This window comes from Capra hircus, chromosome 8 (genome assembly GCF_001704415.2).
Source record: "Capra hircus breed San Clemente chromosome 8, ASM170441v1, whole genome shotgun sequence".
In the NCBI taxonomy this organism is placed as follows: Eukaryota; Metazoa; Chordata; class Mammalia; order Artiodactyla; family Bovidae; genus Capra; species Capra hircus.
In genome coordinates, this window is record NC_030815.1 from 98,277,039 (window position 1) to 98,299,128 (window position 22,090).

The window sequence follows — 22,090 nt, forward strand, 5'->3', positions numbered from 1 at the left end:
CATTTTCTGAAGCATTTTAGTCTATATTTTGACAGAGCTAAAAATCAGACTTAATGCTCTTGATAAGTGTGTGTACAAAAAGAAGCAATCACCCCACAACCTTGCTTTCTGAATGCAAAAAACCCCCCAAAACTCCAACGTTCACAAAAGAAAAAAGCCTGTATCTATGTGCTTATTACCACGTGGAATACAGGGAATTTTAATACCTGATATTGAGCTGTCCCTGCTTGTCGTCCGTCTCAGAAGGGGCTACAGTCAGATGGTGAATGGCAGACTGGGGGCCGGACTGACTGTGGCTCACGGCCAGGAAAATGTCTTCCTGAACCCAGGCGAGCAGGCTGAACTTCAGTGGGTTTACTTCTTCAGCTTCACTGTCCTCAATCGGAATTCTGTTTTAAATATTGAAAAATTTTCAAAGCATGAATAAAATCTTCACTCACTGAAGTTTTCCTGAGTAGAGAATGCACCGCTTTCTATACAGTCAAATTCTAATTATTTGGAGGGACAAAACCTAAGGTAACGCCCAATAGTAGAAAATCCAAAAATAATAATGCTTACCTGGCTTAAGAATGTTTTTCTGCTATTTAAAATTAAGTTTCTTACACTCTGAGATTTTTAGATCTGAAGAAACCACTTTAAGAAACTGATAACACAAGAAAAACTGCCTGTACCAGGCCCTACACAAATGAACTCCAGCAGGTTTTCAGTGTCATCACTCACCAGCATTCAAATATTCCGTAGATATTTAGGTCTCAGTTGAATGCCTTCTTTCCTAAGCATCTCATAGCAAAATGACTAATTAGCTTAAGAGATGATTCCTCTGCCGCTAATGCCTTCCTCCTGTAGCATTTAAACACTGGTGGAGGGCCTTGTTTTTGCTACTTCACAAGGGGAACTCATGATGGCTACTTCCTGCCATTCCGCTCAGGCAGCAGATCTGGGTGCTCACTGAAGAAGCTGGGTTACCAGCCTGATCTTCCTATTGGGTTGGCTCTTCCTGGACTGTCACTCCACCGCAATTCAGCCCCACGCAGGAGCATCCCAGCTTCTGGTTCTCACAACACTCTTCTGCCCGCCACACCCGACAGCCTCCATACTTCTCTGGCAATCCTCAACCTATCTCTTTTTCAAGGTTCAAGATAAGTATTCGTTGAATACATGCGTATGTATGACTGAGTCCCTTCACTGTTCACCTGAAACTATCACAACATTGTTAAGTGTAGCCCAATACAAAATAAAGTTAAAAAGATAAGTAATTAAAAAATTTTTTAAAAGGTAATTCATGCCCTTCATGAAATCTTCTCTAAATGACTTAGAGCTATCCTCCTCACAATTAAAAAAAATGAAACCATATTCTCAATTGCCTCACACTTTCGAGTCTGTCTTAAATCTGTCCTCTCTCTCTTTCCAGTCTGTGAAATGAAATGCATGTACATGTTCTTTGAAAACTACTAAGTATTACACAGTCAGCTCCCCAATCATACAGAGGTTGGAAACACATTCACTTATTAAATATAATGCATATATTTAAGAATTAAATATTAAATATTAAATTCAGTTATTTGTTCATTATTCCCCATTAGTTTAAGAATAAATGCTCCCTAGGGAGACAAAGTAGTACAGTAGTTAAGAACACGGATGTATTAAATAGAATAGAATCAAATTCTGGATTTTCACAAAAGTGAACTCATAATTCCTACATCCAACTGTTTATAGTATAGTTTCAATGGAAACATGCCTCCTGATTTCCAACCCAAGAGTCTCAAAACGCAGCAACCGAAAGTTCTACTGTAGGATGAGCAGAGCAGACACCTTGCAGTCAGCCACAGGCTAACAGTGCATGACTCCCCATCTGTGAAAGCAAAGGCACTCTGCGCCACCACCTTCATTCCCATCTTTCCCTCCCCATCTGCGAAAGCAAAGGCACTCTGCGCCACCACCTTCATTCCCATCTTTCCCTCCCCATCTGCGAAAGCAAAGGCACTCTGCGCCACCACCTTCATTCCCATCTTTCCCTCCCCCATCTGCGAAAGCAAAGGCACTCTGCGCCACCACCTTCATTCCCATCTTTCCCTCCCCATCTGCGAAAGCAAAGGCACTCTGCGCCACCACCTTCATTCCCATCTTTCCCTCCCCATCTGCGAAAGCAAAGGCACTCTGCGCCACCACCTTCATTCCCATCTTTCCCTCCCCATCTGCGAAAGCAAAGGCACTCTGCTCCACCACCTTCATTCCCATCTTTCCCTCCCCATCTGCGAAAGCAAAGGCACTCTGCTCCACCACCTTCATTCCCATCTTTCCCTCCCCATCTGCGAAAGCAAAGGCACTCTGCTCCCATCCACCTTCATTTCCCATCTTTCCCTCCCCATCTGCGAAAGCAAAGGCACTCTGCTCCCCACCCACCCTCTCCCCCATCTCCCACTCTCTCCCCCCCCCCCCCCCCCCATCTGCGAAAGCAAAGGCACTCTGCTCCATCACCTTCATTTCCATCTTTCCCTCCCCATCTGTGAAAGCAAAGGCACTCTGCTCCATCACCTTCATTTCCATCTTTCCCGTGGGGTTTTCCCCGGAGAAAGCTCCCCAGGTGATGTTGGGGGAATGGTTTCTAAGTCAGCTTAAGACTTACACTCCATCATCACCTATCAGCATACATGTTGTTCAGATAACTGACTTCCCCAACCAAGATGAAAAACCAGGGCCCAGGTGTTGTATCTGTCTCTTGTTCCACTGAGCAACAAGCACAGGATAAGACAGCAACAGTTGGCTGAGTTTAGGACAGACGCTGGCTGCTCCTGTTTCCAGAGGTCCAAGATAACTAACCACCACCTACTTGTATCTTTTGTCCAGATGAGGCGTTCTAAGGGAAATTTTAAATCCATTTCCACCCACAGCTCCCAGTTTCACTGTAGAGTCTACACTTGGACTATCACCTAGGGGAAAAAAAAGGCAAATATTGTCATAGTAAACTACAAACATTTTTCCTGATATTAATCACATGAGGTCCTGCATGTTAATGGGGTTCTATAAGGTAATCCACTTCACAAAGTAATCTAGAAAATAACCACATCTCAAACTCTTTCTTAAATTTCTGCACCTTTCAGGCTGAGAATTCAAAACTTATTTGAAAACAAGGTTACCACAGCCGTGCGCCAGTATAACTCATGACACAACATAGAATTCACAAATTCCAGGCTTTTCCAGAGTATCAGGAAAGCAACCAGAACCAGCAGTGGACTGTGGAAGGACAATTACATTAGAAACTGAAACACCTAAGCTGAGGTTCTCGCCCCTTTTTGCTGAAGCAAACTTCAAACCCTCCGGCATTCTGCTCCCTCGTCTATAAAACTGGAAAACCCCACCCTGACACAGCTCCTAGGAAAGCCGTGAGAGCAACTGAACATGTGTGCAATGGCAACGAAAACTGTAAAACATGTTCAGGATATAATGAGACACGACGTTATTTCTAGAGCTGAGTACTATTCTTAAATAACTAACCTTTCAACTTCAATAAAGCACAAGGAACTGTTCTTCTCAGCCAGAGTAGGATTGAATCCCTGCCCCCCAAAACCCTACAGGTCAATCAAATAGCACGATAGTATGATATTAATTATAAACTTCAAAATTTTTGGAAGCCCTAGAGCAAAGGCAACACCAAACTATAATTTGCTTCTGTGTAGGAGGGATGTGATTCAGAACATCCTGATTAACAGTTTCTGAACATACCACATTTATAAACAGAAATCTGGTTCGTGGCATCTAGGACAGCGAGGTCGTTACTCTTTTCAGGGCGTGCCGAGAACATGACCTGATTTACAAAGTGTGGGAGCTGCAGCCGGTAGGTGCACATGGGAGGCGGAACCACACTCTGCCGGAAGACCGTCACCAGCACCCGGTCTGGGAGCGAGAGAGAAGAGGGTTAGATGCATGCATGCTCAAAATGCAAAACAAGGCCATTTTTAAAAGCAACCGTTGCTGTTTTTATAATGAATTAGCTTAAATACCAGAGAAGGCGATGGCACCCCACTCCAGTACTCTTGCCCGGAAAATCCCATGGACAGAGGAGCCTGGCAGGCTGCAGTCCATGGGGTCGCTAAGAGTCGGACACGACTAAGCGACTTCATTTTCATTTTTCATTTTCATGCACTGGAGAAGGAAATGGCAACCTACTCCAGTGCTCTTGCCTGGAGAATCCCAGGGACGGGGGAGCCTGGTGGGCTGCTGTCTATGGGGTCGCACAGAGTCGGACACAACTGAAGCGACTTAGCACCAGCAGCAGCAGCAGCTTAAATACACTGGAGGGGAGAAAACCAAGTATCTGGGCTCTGTCTGTATCTGGCTATTATCAGACCTTGACGATAGGCCTGGCTACCTCCAGGCCTTGAGCAGTCCCATCTCTGGGCCTGGAGAGTCAGGTGCCAGGGACTAGGGCAAGCAGGCCAAAAGGTCAGAGTTCTAGCTTTAACCCTGGGCCTGCAACCAAGCCAGACTAAACCAAAATCCTTAAAGCACTTCCCTGTGCATGGATCTGGGAACAAGGCATATCTGCTTAAGTCCTCTATACAGAACGTATGACTGCAAAACCAGTATCGTGACTACTACATAGAACATAAATGGCACACCAACTCACATTACAATCTTAGACGCAAGCTTTCCTTTATGTCATCACAATAAATGAACTGTCTATTCAGGGGATTACGGCTTTCCTGTTTCTTCCCCCTCAGTAAACAAACACCCTCAACCTAATTAAAAAACACCAAACCCATCCTTGAACTACGTAGATGTCCATGACTTGAACTGAACATCCTGGAAAGGTATGTAATTAACGAGCATTTATCAAAAAACAAAGCAACGTAACAGAATGCTGCGAGGGTCAAGGTAGCTCTATGTCAGGGCACGAAAACAAGGCTGACACAGTGATGCCACAAGCCTACTGCAGTCTTCCTCTTGACCCGAGGTCAGAAATGTCAATGTCTTCAAAGTTCCGACAAGTAAATATGTAGAGGTCATGGCTGCAGTACAACAGGGAGTTGGGGGAGGTGGGTGGGAGGAGAGACTATGGTTCTCAGGGGAGTACACACCTCAGCGAAGAGTGTTCCCATTCAAACCAAACCAAAAGCACAAGTGAAAACAAAGCGAACAACCAGAATAATCAACTGAACAAAAATCCCCCAGTTCCAGTCAAACCACCACATGTGCAAGCCCCCAGCTCAGGCCCCTCACGGGCCCACAGACACTCTTCAGCTCCTTACTTCCATCGATAACAGCCACATTTGCCATGTCACTCAAATTATCTCCCGAGCTCCGGTCAGTCGTCCAGTGCCAGTCATAGCAGAGGTAATGCCAGCCTTGACAGAGAATGTGCAGCCGGTATGGGCTGACTGGGTCCCACAGGAGAGACACGATCTTGCTCTTCCCGCAGGTGTCGAAGGGCAGACTTTGCTTGAGATACCAGTGATAGTTTCCAACAGTCCAGAGCTGAACTGCAGGGGAAAACGAAATGAAGGCCGTCAGAGGCAGAGGGCAGGGGGCCAGACTTCGCACCACTTGCTAGAGAGGGATGGGGAGGCACTTTTCTTTTTCAAATGACCCTTTCTGCGCAGCCTCTTCGTTAAGATAACAATATTAACAATACTTGTTAAAGCAGGACTTCCCTGAAGGCCCCGTGGCTAAGACTCTATGCTCCCAATGCAGGGAGCCTGAGTTTGATGCCTGATCAGAGAACTAGAGTCCACATGCCACAACCAAGACTTGGCAGAGTCAATCAGATAAAAATAAATATTAAAAGACCAGCAAAGTGAACATAAAAAAACTGTGAAAAGCATAGCTTTTCATGAGGATAAAATGTTAAGCATCAGTAAGGCCAGGAGCACACACGTTCATTTTTGCCTCTACCTTCACACTTTATGATCATTAGGATGGAAAGCTACCAAAATAGGACAGGGCCTCAGTGAGCTGTTTTTTCATAAAGACTTAGAAAGAAAATTTGGCCGTTAGATTAAAATGCCCAGCCCAAGAGCACTAGACTAGCATCATTACGCTGCATTATGCTTAAGATGTTTCTTATTTTCTTCTAGCTGTTCTGCATGCAGTTAAATCCATGGGAGATTATATGAAATTACCCTTTTCAACATCTCTTAAAAGAGCAAGACCTAAACCTGCAGGGTGCAGGAAGCAGGAAGAAGCTGGTCAAAGAGTATAAACCTTCCGTTTTAAGTCCCAGGGATCTAATGTATAGTCTGGTGACTACAGTTAATAATACTGTATTGTATACTTGAAAGTTGCTATGAGAGTAGATTTCAGATGGCCTCACCATAACAACAACAAAAAATGATAATTCTATTAAGTGAAGATTGAGTTAATCAACCTATTGTTGTAAACATTTCACTGTATATGCATGTATCAAATCATCACATTATACCTCCTGAACGTACCAGTTACATGTCAATTAGATCTCAATAAAGCTGGGGGAAAAAAAACAAACACCTAATCATATCACAGCCAACTTTTATTAAACAGATGATAGCTATCAAAAATGATGGTTCAGTTGGTAAAGAATCTGCCTGCAATGCAGGAGGCCTGGGTTCAATTCCTCTGTCAGGAAGATCCCCTGGAAAGAAATGGCAACCCATTCCAGTATTCTGGCCTGGAGAATCCCATGAACAGAGGAGCCTGGCAGACTACAGTCCATGGGGTCAAAAGAGTTGGACATGACTTAGTGACTAAACCACCACCACCACCATACATAAATGAATATTTTAATTGTATTAAGGAATTTCTTTTCTTTAAGCATCTCCCGATCACTAACTTTTAACTCAGCAATCACAGCAAATCCAACCTAGTTCTTGAACCAGGTTATTATAAATACTTCCACCGAGCTTTGGGTTAAGTTAGATCACACACTCATGTTCTGTAAGGACAGGTATTGTGGCTCTTCTTGCACTAACACTTTCCCTGTGAGCATATCACAGGAGACGAGCCATTAACACCTGGTGAATCAGCAGGTCTCAACTCTGGCTGCTTCTTAAAAAAAAAAAATCACCTGGAAGCTCTTAATAAAATTAAATATCGATGTATATTCTCCACTATAACACACTGAAAGCAACTCTGAGATGAGGCCTGGATAGCATTTTTTTCCCTAAAGTTGCAGCCAGGGTCGAGAACTATTGTGGTGAATGAATGAATCAATGAACTCCCAAATAACATTTCTGCTAAAGTTCTATCGATTAAAAACTGTGAAAGCCACTCAGAAAATAAAAGAAAAGATTTATGGAAAAAAATGTTCAGCATACTGCTATTGATCATAGTGAAAAATGACAAAACTTTAAATGCCTAACAAAATAGGATTTAATAAACGGTAGCATAAAGCAATATATAGCAATTTAAAATGATACACATATCTGAAATGGAAATAGTTTGAGACACACTGTAAAAGCAAGCTAGAAACCTGGAGGTATCATACATATTTAACAAAAATGAGATTATAGCTATACATAAAACCTAGGAAGACAAGAAAATTTTAATAATGACTATTATTGAGTGATAGAATTATGGAAGAACTTTTTTCTTCCCATCTTTATTTTCTAATGTTTCCACATATTACATATATACTGAAAACAATATTTACTATTTGATTTACAACTTAAAATCTATAGAAGATTCTTACTTATATCTAACCTCATTTCTCTTTCACTTCCACCGTATTCCTTTGGCCAGCATCCTGATTTGCTACAGTAATATCATCCATGAAGAAAAAGCACTAATGACTTGGTTATCCAATATATCAACTTGGCTAGGCTATAGTGTCTAGCTGTTTGATCAAATACTAGTCAAGATGTTGCTGGGAAGGTATTCTGCAAATGCAATTATACTTTCAAATCAGCTGACTTTAAGTACAGCAGATTAGCGGACCATAATGCGGACAGATCTCATCCAAAGAGTTTATGACCTTAAGGGCAAAACCTGAGGCTTCCCAGAGAAAAAGAAATTTTGCCCCAAGACTGTAACAGAGAATCCTGTCTGAGTTTCCAGATTGTGGGCCTGTCTTGTCTCACAGATTCTGGACTCAAGACTGCAACATCAACTCTTCACTAATTTTCCAAATAGTCAGCCTACCCTGCTTCTATTTCTCTAGGGAACCCTGCCTGATACATAACTGAAATCATCCCATGAAAAGCTCATCTCATGAAATCATCCCATGAAAATTCCATAACCACTCTCTCATCTCCACCTCCCTGCTTAGTTGTCTTTGATCCATTACAAGACTAAGTGGAAGGGACAAAGGAAACTCCACAGCCTACTACTTTCAACTACACTGTATGGGGCAGAAGGCTGAGATATCGGTGTTGTCTTACCATAGGTTTTTAGAGATGAATTTTCTTCCCTCTGAAGTTCTTCCAGCCAAACTGCTAGCACAGTGGAATCTGCATTCCAGAAAAGGCCATTAACCTAGGAGGGAAAAAAGACCTGTCACTGGCCTTTAACTAAATATTTATCTCAAAATCTTTGTAAGAGCTAAATGTCCTACTCTCACAAGTCAAATAATTCCACACGTGAGTCGATCCCTAGCTGTAAATTATTAACCTATGGAGTTATTAAATCTGTCATCACATGTAAAGGACATTTAAAAAAATGCAGTTAAATACTTAACCAAATGCAAGGTGATATTTTTAGACAATCAGGGAAATTTGACTACAAACTAGGCATTGGATAATATTAAGAAATTATTACTAATTTTGTAAGGTGTGATAATGGAATTGTGGTTACATAATGAAAAATGTTCTTAACTGTTAGAGAAATGAATATTGACAATATGATTTCTAGAATTAAAATCCTAGGGAATTTTTACAAAGTGTGTGTCTGTGTGTGTGTATGTATGTATGTAGGCCAGAGAGTAAAGAATAGATGACAATAATTTTGCAAAATGCTGGTATGTATCTGATGAAAGTAAGTAATAGGTACATGGGAGTTCATTAAACACTTCTCTCAATCTTTATTATATTTAAAATTTTTTTACATAATTAAAAATTATCATGATTTGTTTCTGATCCCACAAAGATCCAAATGGTACACAACCTTCTTGAGGATTAAACGTTATAAATGACAAGTATCTTTATCACTGGAAGAATTATGCTTTTGTCAAAATAAACAATAAAAACTAGCAGTTCTATTTCTTTTCTGTGTTTTTATCTAGTGTGTGGAAAGAATGCCATTTTTTCCCCTGTAAAACCTCCTTAAGAAAAACAACTTCTGTTTTGCAAAATAAAAAATTCAGTCATAGGTAGTCACTGCTTTTGTTATTATCTATTCTGGGGCTTCTGTTTACACACCCATATCAGATAGAAACTTTCTCTATAGCTGTGGACAGTCCTCTAAATTTGATGGTGAAAGAACTAAGGCACCTACCTTAACCTCATCTTTGAAGAAAGGAAGTGTAAACTGTCCATGGAGAAGTCCATTTTTCTCAAAAAACACAACATCCTGTTGATTGGGTTTATCTTGCGTAGATGCGATCAAACTCCCTGAGGGCCTAAAAGCAAACCCAGAGTGTCAGAACATCCAGAAGCTCACTGCGCTGGCGAAGAACAAGATGAAATTCAAAGAAACAATTTTTTTCTACAAAAACAAGAAGCCTCCATCCAAGGAAGTTTTAAATTCTGTATTTCCTGGCAAGCAGTCACCCTAGTGTGGAACTAAATCTACCCAGAGCAGGCAGTGCCTTCTCCTGATTTGTCCACCCAAAGATTCTATTTGCCCAAAAGCATCACAGATTTAGACTGCACTTGGCTGACTTTTGAAAAATACCAATAAACTATTTAAACCATTCCCAGCATAATGTCCAATAAAGCCACAACCTACTTCTCCTTCAATTACATGTCTTCAGTAATATTCCATGTAATATTCCATGTATTCAGTAATAGTCCATGCATTCAGTAATGCTCAGGTAAGTAGTCTTAAAGACCTCTCAATCTACTGAAAATAGCTTGATCGCTGCATCTTGCTTTTATCTGTCTCTAGAATTTTAATTTAAATACATCTCTCTCTTTGTACTATCATCCAATTGCCACTCAAACACTGGTGGGAAACAGATGTTTAAAATCTAGAGACCTAGATTTTGCCTATAACAGATGCTTCTGAGACAGAAGCTACTTCTTCTATTTATAATCAGGACAGCCAAGTATGACAAGAAGGTGTGACCTGCAAAAGGGTACTGGGCCAACAGGTGAATTGGGCCCAAATCCAGCCTGCCTGTTCCTCAGCGAACAGGTCCCCTTAGTGTGGGAGCTTGTGCAGAGAATGGAAGTCCCTTTCCCAGTCTTCACCAAAGCTCTGCTGCCCTACCGAACTTTGCAGACTGCGACTTCCCTTCTAAGTACCACTTTCTGTTTTACACAGTGGATTCCTGTAGGCCCGGCCTACAGCTACAAAACGTGTGGGCCTTGCAATGATGAGGTCTGGGAAGCTCAGAATCTACTACTCAAACCACATTCAGCCTTCAGAAAACTAAGAAAGTTACAGGCTTATAGTCAAATGAGAACATGTAATTATCCTCTTGTGATTTATAAATACCTACATTCAATAGGTTCCACCACCCCCACCCTCGTTCTCTCTGGGGAAGAAGTTACAAGGCTCCTTCTCCCACTCACTTCCAAGCCAGAGCAGGTCCCAGCCCAGCCACAGGCTCACTGGTTGACTGCAAAGCGAACTCCCGGCTCCACACTCTGACCTTTCGAGCCCCTGTGCAGTAGAAAGAGGGGGAAGAAATGACAACAAAACTTGGAGCACTGTGATAAATCTCAAGTCAGAACTTCCAAACGTCTTCCTTCTTAATAAAAACTGTCATGGCTTTACAAAGCCAACTAGATTAACCTTGCTAAAAAGTTGTATCTAACATGTAGGAGGCTGGACCAAACAGCCTCAAGGAACTCTTCTAATGCTTAGTTCTTTATGCATTTAGCACCTAAAGCAGCACACTGTTACGTCATGTGCAATGAAAGTAAACCCTCGGAGCAAAAGGCAGAAAAACTCCCGGAGCTAAGTAAGTTTTATTTAACTGCAGCAATTTATTTCCATACCTGTCTCTGGACAAACAACACTCACAGCAAAAAACTGCCCATCACCACGCCAGGTAACTTGAGGTCTATGGTCATCCCAGGGCAAAGCAGATTCGTGCTAAAGAGAGGGAAAAACACAGATGTTACTGGGGGCCTTAAATGATCTAGAATCTAACCAGCCTCAGGCTATTAAAATTAAATATTTTATATAGGTTTAAGCTACTTGAAAATGAGTTTCACAGAATCCTCAGGAACCCTATTCAATGGGCCCTTAGACCCAGAAATCCTCATCCTAAAACAAAACAAAATCCTTTTCTGGGCATTAGAAAGTGGCCTCTAAGCACAGCAATAGAGAAAGAGCTGCAAATCTAGATATTACAAATATTAAAGTAAGGAATCTATCAGGTAACTATATTCAGAAATAAATGTTTGTCTAAATTTGAATGAGTAGCATGTTATTTACTGTGTGAGTTTTGCAACAGTGCACAGAAGAATGAAGATGAGAGGAAGGTGGGCAAGGAACAGCCAGAGGAGATAAGGCAGCAGCCACAATGAAAACATGGATAAGCGCCTCGTTCCGCAGCACAGAAGGAAGAAAGGTTTCAAGTGCCACTTCCGTCTTAGTCCTGAAAGCCTTGAAGACAGAAGCCGGTTCTGTGGGGCTGGGGACCAGTGACCACCCGGGCAGCCTTCATCACCTTCCAGCAAAAGCTAACTCAGAAAGGTGGCGCTGGGGGGCAAGGAATGCCAGCCTTTGGACAGGAGCGTGCCCCCCTCCTCCTCTCAGTTGTCAGCATCCGGAATAAAGCAAACTTTCCTTTCTACCAACCCTGCCTCATCCTTGACTTTAGAGCAGCAAGCAGCTGGATCCCTTTCTATAACAACTGGACACCCAAGAGTTCCTGGTGGGTAGCAGAACTTCTATTTGTTCCAAACAAAGTTCTTTATCCATCAGACCAACCTTACCATTTGTATCTGAAAAGCTGCTTGCCTGCCTTCAGATCCATGGAACTGCGTCTCCTTCCTGCCCCAACCAACAGTGACGAACTTGCCTAGAGAACAATTGAGTGAGAACATGCTAGGCAATCAATAAGCTAAAAAACAAAAGGTAACGGATGAAGTTGGGTCCTCTGAGACCCTTAATAAACTGGCCAGCAGTCAAGATGTTAAAACCTATGTTCCACATTACATGCTCAGTGATTTTGAAGACTCTGAAATACCCTTATTTGGGAGCATTACTGCCATCATATATAAATTCCCTTGATGAGAGTCAGTAATCTATTGCACTTAACAAGTAAGAAGAATGAAACACGAAAAATCTATGTGATACCGCCATGGATAACAAAAACATGCTGGTACTAAAATCCCAATTTTAAATGTTCGATTCGCTAAATGTATCCAACCTCCTTGCTAGTGATGGAGATCACAGATTACGGACTTCAGCTCCTCACAGAAACCGAGAGCCCCCAGGGACAGAGGCCAAAATTATATCGCAGGGCTTCTACCTTTCAGGTTGGGCTTCTTTTTAAATCATAATGCTGAGCTTACTACGTAAAACATAAAGTCAGAGTTGCTGAAATGATGCAGCTCTTCTGTTCCTGGAAGTAGGGTCTGGCATCCTCCAGATGTAGAGGTGCGACAGAGATGTCCTTGAGAGCATCCATCAGATTCAGGAACCAAATACCTCCTCCCTGCAACTGATGCTGACAGTGCTAAAGCAGGGCTGCTTAGAATGTCTGTGAATTACGGGCTGGCAGGACCGTTTCCTGTCCGCTCTGCTTGGGCACATCCAAGCACTGTATGGTCACACCACAGGGCACGCCCTGCTGCTGTATTCAAACAGTGGTGCCTAGCCTGGGGCATGCCCCTGGGTTTCCGTGCAAAGGTTTCCACAAAGAGGTAAAGGGTCTGGAGGGAAGCCAAAAACCTCTCCCAGTGGGAGTTCGGATGATAAGTGATGGGACTACCGCAGAAATCAGCAAACTACAGCCTGCATCATTACAAATAAACTTGTATTGGAACACAGCCAAACCCATTTCTTTACATATTATCTTTTAGTGCTTTCCCACTACGTCAGCATAGTTGGACAGTTCCAACAGAGACCACATGGCCTGTAAAGATGAAAACCATTACTATCCAGCTCTTTACAGAACAAGTTAGAAGAAAAATATCTATTCACGACTTCACACAGTGACTTTTTGTACTGACAAATGCGTTTCTAAGACCCAAGACCCTGACTTGGACTCCTCCTCCTTTGATATACTCCATCAGACTTATGAAGTTGGCAGGACGAACAAAAGCGCGCTTTCCCATGCAAAGCTGTGTCCTTCTTACCTCTACGACAACCTCTATGACCATCCTCAAAGCTGGATGCCCCGGAGTCCCACCCTGGACCCTAGACCAGCACCATAGCTGCTCCCTGAGCTAGTAAAACTGTAGCTTCTGTCAATGACTCCCAGCCCACAGTTCTGGCTTCTGCTAAGCATCAGCCCCTTCTAATTCACATGCTTCATGTGGTGACCCCATATGGCCCTTAAACAAATTCAAAATAGAACTCACCACCCACCTCTTACAGACCACACTTCCCCACCTTTCCTCTCAGATACTGGCATCTTTATTTTTACAACCTGAGTTTCTGGCTACAGTCCAACTAAACTTTCTCCTTCACCTTATATACCCAAAGCCTATTTGTTTCATTCTCTAAACTGGTATTTCTCAAACTAGCTAGGGCAAAAGAGGAACCAGGCACATATATTCCAAAACTGTTTCTCATAATTCCAAAAAATGCATTCCTATCTTCACTGAGAATCAAAACGTCCCTCCATTTTTCCCCTTTTCTAGTCCCAGACCCACCTTCATCTCTCACCTGGGTTCCTGTAGCAGCCTCCTACCAGGTCACCCTGTCTCCAGTCTCTTCCCTCTTCCACCAATCATCTGTGCCATCAGCAAAACCTTTAATGACTGATCTCCTATAATTCAATGTCTAAATTCTCTATCAAACTTAATCAAAATCTCTCCCTTTTATTTCATTCCACATCCATATCCAGTCACTAAGTAATGCTGAAGTACTCACAGTTGCCTGAATCAGCCAAGACGTGTTAAAGGCTTCTGTGAAACATCCCTGCCTTGGAAAGAACTGATTCAGTTACTTGGACCACTCCCCCACCCTCAACCCTCATCTACCCGACACCGGATAAGCCAGAGCTCAGCTCAAGTTGGCCTCCTCTGGGAAGTCTTCCCTCCCCATGACTCCCTTCTTCTCCTTATGCTACCCTAATACTTGCAGTGTTCTGTTATTATTGAACTAACAGGACCCCTTAAGGGAAAAGCAGTTTTAGCCACAGTACCAAACACACTGCTGGGGTCACAGTACCTACTCAAACATTATTTCTGAAAAAACAAATTATTTTTGAATGAAAAAATGAGCAGCAATTTTCTAAACGACTTCTTATTTGGCTGAATGAGAAGACAGGAGGTGAGAACTCAGCAAAAGTTAAAATACCATCGCCCCTATTCCTCTCCTCAATGAAGCCAGCTACCTGGTACCCTCAAGTTGGTCAGAGCTGCTTAGCCTCAAGAAGCATCTCTACTCTTACTCTTTTCAACACTTCCACAGCCTAGTGCCCATTTCACCTCAGCTAGACCCGTGCAAGAAAACAATCTGGTGGTTCAGGACTAATCAATAGGAACAGAAGTTAGCTCTCTATCCCACCTCTCTTGTATTTTCCCTCAAACTGTGTATCAGAAATGCTCTCCTTATTCCAGCCAGCATAGTTCTTTTCATCAAACCCCATGACTAAGCCCATCATGGGTTTGGGCAATAACAACCCAATCTATAAGCACAGATTTTCATTTCCCAGGTTATTGACAAAGCTAACTCTCAGACCTGAAGAGCCGCCAGAGGTATGCCTTTTAAGAGCTGGAATGAACTAAAGGAACTGGGCTATCAGACACATAATTAAGTCAGGGTTTAAGCTTTACAGCTGTTTGGGCTTATGACTATCAGTCTGCAAGAAAAGTCACAAAATGTTTCCGACAAAGTTATACTTACTTTTACCAAAATCATCCTGGTGGATTTGCTGTTCCATGATTGGTTCAAAGTCTTTCGTCATCATAATTAGGGTCTGCTGACCTTGAAGGAGCACAAACAAGTACGATTTTGTTCTCATTTAACAAATCTGCTGTTCCGTTAAGTATCTACAGCACTGCAAGACACAGAGCTGAAGTGGAAGAATTTGTAATTGAAATAGGGAAGACAGAATTCATTCAAAATGTTCTGACTCTCATTAAAAAAAACAAAGTTCTGCCTGGGTAAATCAGCTGGTGCTTAGTCTAGGCTATTTCTGTATGTCAAGCTAACATAAAAGTGCACACAGCCCTTCCTCCTCCACTAACTGCAACTCTTCAGTCACCAGGATACTGCTTTGAGTGTATAACTCATCAGGGTGCTAGTTTACAGGATCTCAGCCGGAATGAAAAGACTTATAGGAAAACAAAAAAAGGACTGGAAGAGCAGTTTTCAGAATCAGTTTATTTTATACAGCAACTCTTCCTCTTAAGAGTGTATTAAAATAAATATTGCTGACATTTTAAACTGTAACTACAGACTTTGCAGCAACTTTTTAAAACAATGTGTTAAGAAGTAAAACTTACCTCAATTGTTTTAAGAAACATTTTTTTGAAATCTAAGCACCCTAAAACTTAAAGTCTTTGAGCTGTCAGGAGTCATGTCTTATAAAGTCACGAGTTAGGGACTGGTGACATGCTTACCTGTGGCAAGCAGCACCAGCTCTTGGTCAGGACTCCAACTCATGACAGAGATACCACTGGCTACACTCCCGACACATTCCAGCTGAGAGAGACATTTTAAAATGTTAAGAGAAATATGAAAATATAAGCGCCCCGATAAATGTTTATTATGACCTTAATCAAAATATTTCACAACACACCAAGGTGAAATTAAGCAGTAAACATTTGTTCAGTAACAGGTATCAAAAGACCAGGCGTGATACAGATCATGGGGACTGGATGTGATGACGGCCACTCCACTCCTCCCCTTAAGGAGATAAAAGATGCCTCTACAGTAGGGTGAGGGCTGTAACTGAGGTCTCCAGGAATTAAGTGGGGACTCAGAGCAGAGAATCACAAATGGCCCAGGTGAGTTCAGGAAAGCCTCTCTGAGGAGGTGCTTTAAAGGGCAGAAACAGGGCTAGGAAGAAGAGACTGGGGGGAAAAATGTGGTGTTAAGGCATAAAATTATAAAAAAGAGCAGTTAATCAGCTGCCAGTAAAGCATAAGGTATACACATACACAGGGACGATGGGGGTGGGAGGTGAGGCTAAAAAGGAATTTGGCAAACAGTGAACCGTCTGATAAGGACAAGAAGGAACATGGATTCTGTCTTACAGACACTCTGATGCCATAAATAGGGAGATCGGCACCATCTGATGGAGACCAGCGGATTACAGGAGCTCAATAATTAGGGAAAAGTTCTACAAAATGTTTTACAAGTAAAAGCATATCTTTTAAATGTGAGAAATACCAATTTCTACTGGATGGCTTTGATGTTTCTCACCATGAACTAAGAGGAAGATCTATTATTGTACTAACTGGAACCGTTAAAAGCAAAGGTACCAGATTTAGACTGCCAGGGTTCAAATCTCACCTGAAAACTGTTTGCCCTTGGCCTAGCCTCAATTTCCTTTTCTGAAGAATGAGAAAACAACCACCTACCTCTTAAGGTTATAAAGAAAAATTACAAAATTCATGTAATTTTGCATGAAAAAATACTTTAAAAAGTGCCTGGCACACTGTAAACATTTAATAAATGCCAGCTGTTATTATTATCCCATGATTAGTAATCTCTTGTGACACATCAATGTTAGAGATCACAGCTAAGGGAGTTATCATTGAAGTTTAAAAAGCTATCAAGGCGAGTAAAGAAATTCAGAAACTCAGCCTTATGCTAGAGTAGAGAAGGAGGCAAGTCATTGAAATCTATCACTTCTGATAGTCATAAAATGTGCACAAAATGAAAATGTATCATCTTAGTACCTGTAGTTCAGGGACTCTACAGTCAATCATCAAAGAGAGGCCTATTCAGCGTTCTTAACAGAAAACATGAGCCCACTAAACATCCCAAAGACTTCCTAAACTGAGAAATAAGGGTTACACCTCAGGATCGGAGTGTAGCAAGAGGTAAGCCATACCACACAAGAATGGGTTTGAGGTTTTGTTCTTATCTGGAATGCTCTCATTGTTCTAATTAATAGATGCAGCAGACAAAACTGAGTTTAAGAAGAATCCTGAAACACAGCTAGAACCATGCCAACAATTTTCCGTAAAGAACTGTAAAATGCAAAGACTCTAATTTGCAAAATGCCTAAATATCATGGCTCCCGATATTTTAAACATCTACGAAAAACTAGTGACATGTTAAAAAAAAAAAAAAAAAAAAAAAAGATGTTTGAGGATGCCTGAGATTTCCTCCTCCCCGGTCTCTTGCTTACCTGGTGTGTGCTGAGATTACAAAGCAGGACATCTCCAGAGGCTGTGGCCACACACACAGACTCCTGATCCAGCAAGTCCTGAATACCAACAATGCAGCCACTTCCATCCTCTGGGAGAAAGCCTTCTGCCACCAGAGGAATTTCATTTTTCACCTTTCACCAAGACAAACAAGCAACTTAAGTCAAACTACTTTCAAGAACAATTCATAACATTTCTAGAAGTAAAACATTTTTTAAAATATTTCTTTTATAATTCAAAAAAATTTTCCTAGATTAAAATCCAAACTTTCACTTGAGAAATATCACAACACTACCATCTTTAACAAAGAAAACAGTTAATATGCTTCTTTTGCCAAGCAAACATAAAACAAATACCTGGTCTCTTTGGAGATATCCAATAAAACATGAAGCTAAAAACCACGATTTTCTAAAATCTACAGTCTGGGGAAAAGGGACTAAGAATGTCATCACCTAAAATACATTAGTAGCAAAATATAATTAAGGGGAGATATCAGAATTCACCCAAATAACCTCCATCAATAATTTACCTCTCTCGTGACAGGGTCTACCTCTACCAGTCCATGTTCTGAGCCGATGAGCACTGTCGCCTGCTCGGCTCGGAGAGAGAGGCACTGTGGTTTCCCTTGAGCCTGAATATCCCTGAACTCCAGGCTCCGAAGTAACTTTAGATTCCTCATGATGAAGCAATGCCTAAAAAAAAGTACAAATACCCTTAATGAAGCTTTAATTTCTCTGAGAAATAGAAACAGCTTTATAACAACAAATGACACTCCAGTACAAGCAAAATGATTCAGGGAGCAAAGAAGTCAGAATAACCAGAAAAAAAAAAAAAAAGATGTAATCTGAACCCACAGAGAGATAAGTGGTAGAAACCCAACCAATTGTTTAAATCTAGAGTCTACAAAGTGAGGCTGTGAAATCTGTTTTACATTCTCACTCTTTGGAAGAGGCAAGATTCTCAACTTCAGAGTCTTTTCTTCAAAAAAGATTTAACATCAGTTATTTTGCAAGGAAGCTAAGAACACAATGAATGAGAAAACATGTTACTTTTGCACATGAGGATATCTTTGTAACTTCACAGATTTACAACACTGCATAAAAATCTACATGTATACATACTTGGCAGCTGGAGAAAATACAATTACTTTAATATCACCACCTATTTTAAACTGGCTTTTTATCTTAATTAAAAAGTTAAAATTGAAATCAAACATAGAAATAAAGAAAAGCATTTACTGCTCTGAGAAAGAAAAGACACTATGAAATTACAATAGGATCCTTCAAAACGACGAGCAACAACTGGAGGAGCTAGATAACCTGACATCACTGCTTCACGCAGCTCCACTTTTCTGGTCTGGTTTTCACCAGGGCAATTGAAAAGCTGAGAAACGAATGATCAATAGGAAACATACTTTGGTTTAGGCAAAATCAGACGTGCTTTAATGCACGTGTGAAGTCCCTCAGTCGTGTCCGACTCTTTGCGACCCTGTGGACTGTAGCCTGCCAGGCTCCTCTGTCCATGGGATTCTCCAAGCAAGAATACTGGAGTGGGTTGGCATTTCCTTCTCCAGGGGATCTTCCCAACCCAGGGATCGAACCCGGGTCTCCTGCTTTGCAGGCAGACACTTTATCCTCTGAGCCAAAGCTTATATGCTAATATTTATATCCAGACCGCTTTAAGGTTTATAAGTAGAATTCCCTAACTTATGTTAGGAGTGACAATTACATAGACCACACTGGCCTAATTGTCACCTTAATCCAAGGTGAATTTTCTCGTCTTGCCTTTTGTACATATGACAATGAAAGAATAAACACAAGTCACTTCTTATACTACATAGCAGATTAAGCGCAGTTTGAATGAGGCAACATAAAATGTGAGTTAAGAGGAAAGCAAGACCACACATGGTAGAAGTGAGGAAGAGAAGCAAGGCAAACAATGGTTTTGTAAGGTTTCATGACATATATATTTAAGAATTTCTGGGAATTATTTGAACCTGTATTCTATCAGGCAAACTTTTAATTTAGATCTAATCCTGTACAGAAAGCTTGTGTTTTTTCAAAGAATATGAAAATTACATTATCTTTCATCTAAAGACACCACAAAGATGACCACTGACATAGATCTGAAAGGACACGAAGATATGAGACGAGAGAATGTCTGGGCTAGAGGTGGGTAAACAAGGAGCAGCAAGAGATGAAAACAGGCGACAGGGGATGAGATGTACTTCATGCTGGTTTAGCTAATTATGCTGTTATTGTTGCCATGATAAGATCATCAAAATGTCTTTCTGTAAACCTGCATTCTATTCATCAATAACCTCTGGACCCAGCATAATAATTTGGAAGGTAAAGGCACAAGGAACTGAGGACTCCCTTTTTCCTGTAACCTTGCTGTTCCAGTCAATGCCACCCCAGCAATGGACCCTCCTCCTTCTAGGGGCCCTTGGTCCCAGTCTCTAGCACTCCCAGGATGAGTCTGGTAACAACCACCCCAGAGGTAACAGCACTTTTAACCAGACAGGTGCCCCTCCAGGTGCTTGACATCTACTAACACGGAGCTCCTCCTCTGAGTTCCGGAGTTATCAATACCAGCTTTACAATCTCGCTCATCTAAGGTTAAGTCATGACAACCCCAATGGCTTCCCTTGTTTGGAGCCTCAGATCTACCTAAGTGTTGTAACTTTCATTCGTTTACTTTTCAGTTATTTCACTGTTCCTTTCTGCTTTTTGTTCTTCCAGGAGCTACTTAACCACTTCTTCCTATTAAATTCTGTTGAAATACAGTGTGTTTTCTGCTTTCCTGCCTAGACCCTGACAGACACAGCAAACAACCTGAGTTCTCAAATCACTGAGCTTTCAATATCACCAGCCAAGGGCAGCTCATCGTTCATCCCCCTTCTCCCCAACCTTCCCAGCCTTAAAATGAACTTCTCTAAATTTTCACATCCATCATCTTTATTCCTTTATCTTCTCAGAAGTGTCCTATTCCTTTTCAAGACCAGGAAAGGAGAACCCTCCAAACTCCCCAGGAACTCGGCTTATCAGTCCCTTCTTTTTTACATCTGCAATCTCCAACTCCCCTGCCCTCAATGACTCATCCTTTCTCAGCCTGCTAACCTGCTAAAGATCTCAAGCTTGGATCCTCTCTGAAATTCTGACAATGCCTCTATTTTCTTCCCTTGCTCCTCATCCATCCACTTCTTATCTAATTATCATGTCCATGACTATAAGTACCAAACAGATCATTAATATGCTTATTAGATCTAAATGTTTAGCCCTGACCCTCCCCAAACTGAACATTAAACTCACATTTTCAACCTTCTACTGTTATTACAAGGATTTCTCAAATGCACATCAAATGCAACTTGTTAAATGGCTTACTATTCTCGACCAAATTAGTTTCCCCGCTGGGGACATGGCATTTCTACTGTCTGTTCTTCAAGTTGAAACAGTGTTTGCTTTCCTTTTGCCCACATTTTCATAGTAAACTATTCACTACTTACTGCCCTGCCTGTCAATGTACCGTTTGAATCCTTTACATAGTACGTAACCCTACCATTGGCTACATCCAACATTGACTGAGCACTTTCTAAGTGTTAATTCTGGACAAGAAATGACTACAGTCACTGCCTCCACAGAGGTCACAGGGGAGAGGGCCACCTAGGATACCATATAACATGGAGAAGCACACGGACGACATTTCCAAGAAAAAAGTCGCAGGTGCCCGAAGGGGCTCGCAACACATCATCTGAACTTCTCCGACCCGTTATCTCTCAAGCGCATTGTTAGACTTTAATTGGTGCATTAACTGGCTCAGCTATATTGCCCGCCCCTGCAAGGAATCCGGAGCTTGGGTAAAGCGCGCGGCTCGGGAAGCAGCAGGTCATTCCCCGCCTGCCACGCCGCGTGGAGCCCTCTGATGGCCGCGGGTGCAGCAGGTGGCAAGTCGGGCAGAGAACTCAAGGCTCAAGCGCAGAGGTGGTCACGCCGGACTTCACTCTGGGGCCTGCAGCAGGCAGCGGCCGAGCGCTCGGGCAATCTCTTCATCGGGACACCCTCTGGAGGACTGGGCCCGTTTCTGTGCCTCCCACCCTCCCCACCCCACCTAGGCCGCTCGAGCGCTCACCTGCGCCGCACTCCGAGGGCCCCGAGGACCTCCCCCAAAGAGCTGTGCGTCCGCCTTGGGTCGCGCACTCGCCTCTGTCCGCTGCTCTTGAGCTCGCGCGGCGTGCACTCTGTCGCCGTGCCGCTCGACCCCTTCCAGTAGTGGCTGAAGCGGGGCCTCGGAGATGCTAGCCGCGGGACCCTAACGAGCGAGCAACTCCAGCCTCTACCCTAGCGGAGCTGCGCGGGAGTGAGGTCACGAGGAGGAGGGGGCGTGGCCAGCCTTCTCCGTTGCCCAGAGAAGTACCGTGAGGAGCTGCGCTGGCCACCGCCCCCTACGGCTGCGTCTTCCTGCCCAGCCTATTGTATTTGACCTTTGCTTTGACGTCAGATGCCTAAACTCAA

The 22,090-nt window shown here is 42.4% G+C and overlaps 1 protein-coding gene across 1 annotated transcript in view; it reads right to left on the minus strand.

The window, feature by feature from the left end:
- Positions 1 to 21,967, minus strand: part of IKBKAP (inhibitor of kappa light polypeptide gene enhancer in B-cells, kinase complex-associated protein) — a 57,334-nt gene extending 35,367 nt beyond the window's left edge. Inside the window, exons 1-14 of the mRNA XM_018052561.1 lie at positions 21,708 to 21,967; positions 18,109 to 18,271; positions 17,561 to 17,713; positions 15,822 to 15,903; positions 15,103 to 15,183; positions 12,018 to 12,103; positions 11,073 to 11,169; positions 10,644 to 10,734; positions 9,403 to 9,526; positions 8,352 to 8,445; positions 5,250 to 5,480; positions 3,724 to 3,894; positions 2,831 to 2,930; positions 207 to 389 (exon numbers count right to left, since the gene is read on the minus strand). Coding sequence (XP_017908050.1) covers positions 207 to 389; positions 2,831 to 2,930; positions 3,724 to 3,894; positions 5,250 to 5,480; positions 8,352 to 8,445; positions 9,403 to 9,526; positions 10,644 to 10,734; positions 11,073 to 11,169; positions 12,018 to 12,103; positions 15,103 to 15,183; positions 15,822 to 15,903; positions 17,561 to 17,713; positions 18,109 to 18,258 — 1,643 coding nt within the window. The 5' untranslated portion in view covers positions 18,259 to 18,271; positions 21,708 to 21,967. The remainder of the gene's footprint in view (positions 1 to 206; positions 390 to 2,830; positions 2,931 to 3,723; positions 3,895 to 5,249; positions 5,481 to 8,351; positions 8,446 to 9,402; positions 9,527 to 10,643; positions 10,735 to 11,072; positions 11,170 to 12,017; positions 12,104 to 15,102; positions 15,184 to 15,821; positions 15,904 to 17,560; positions 17,714 to 18,108; positions 18,272 to 21,707) is intronic.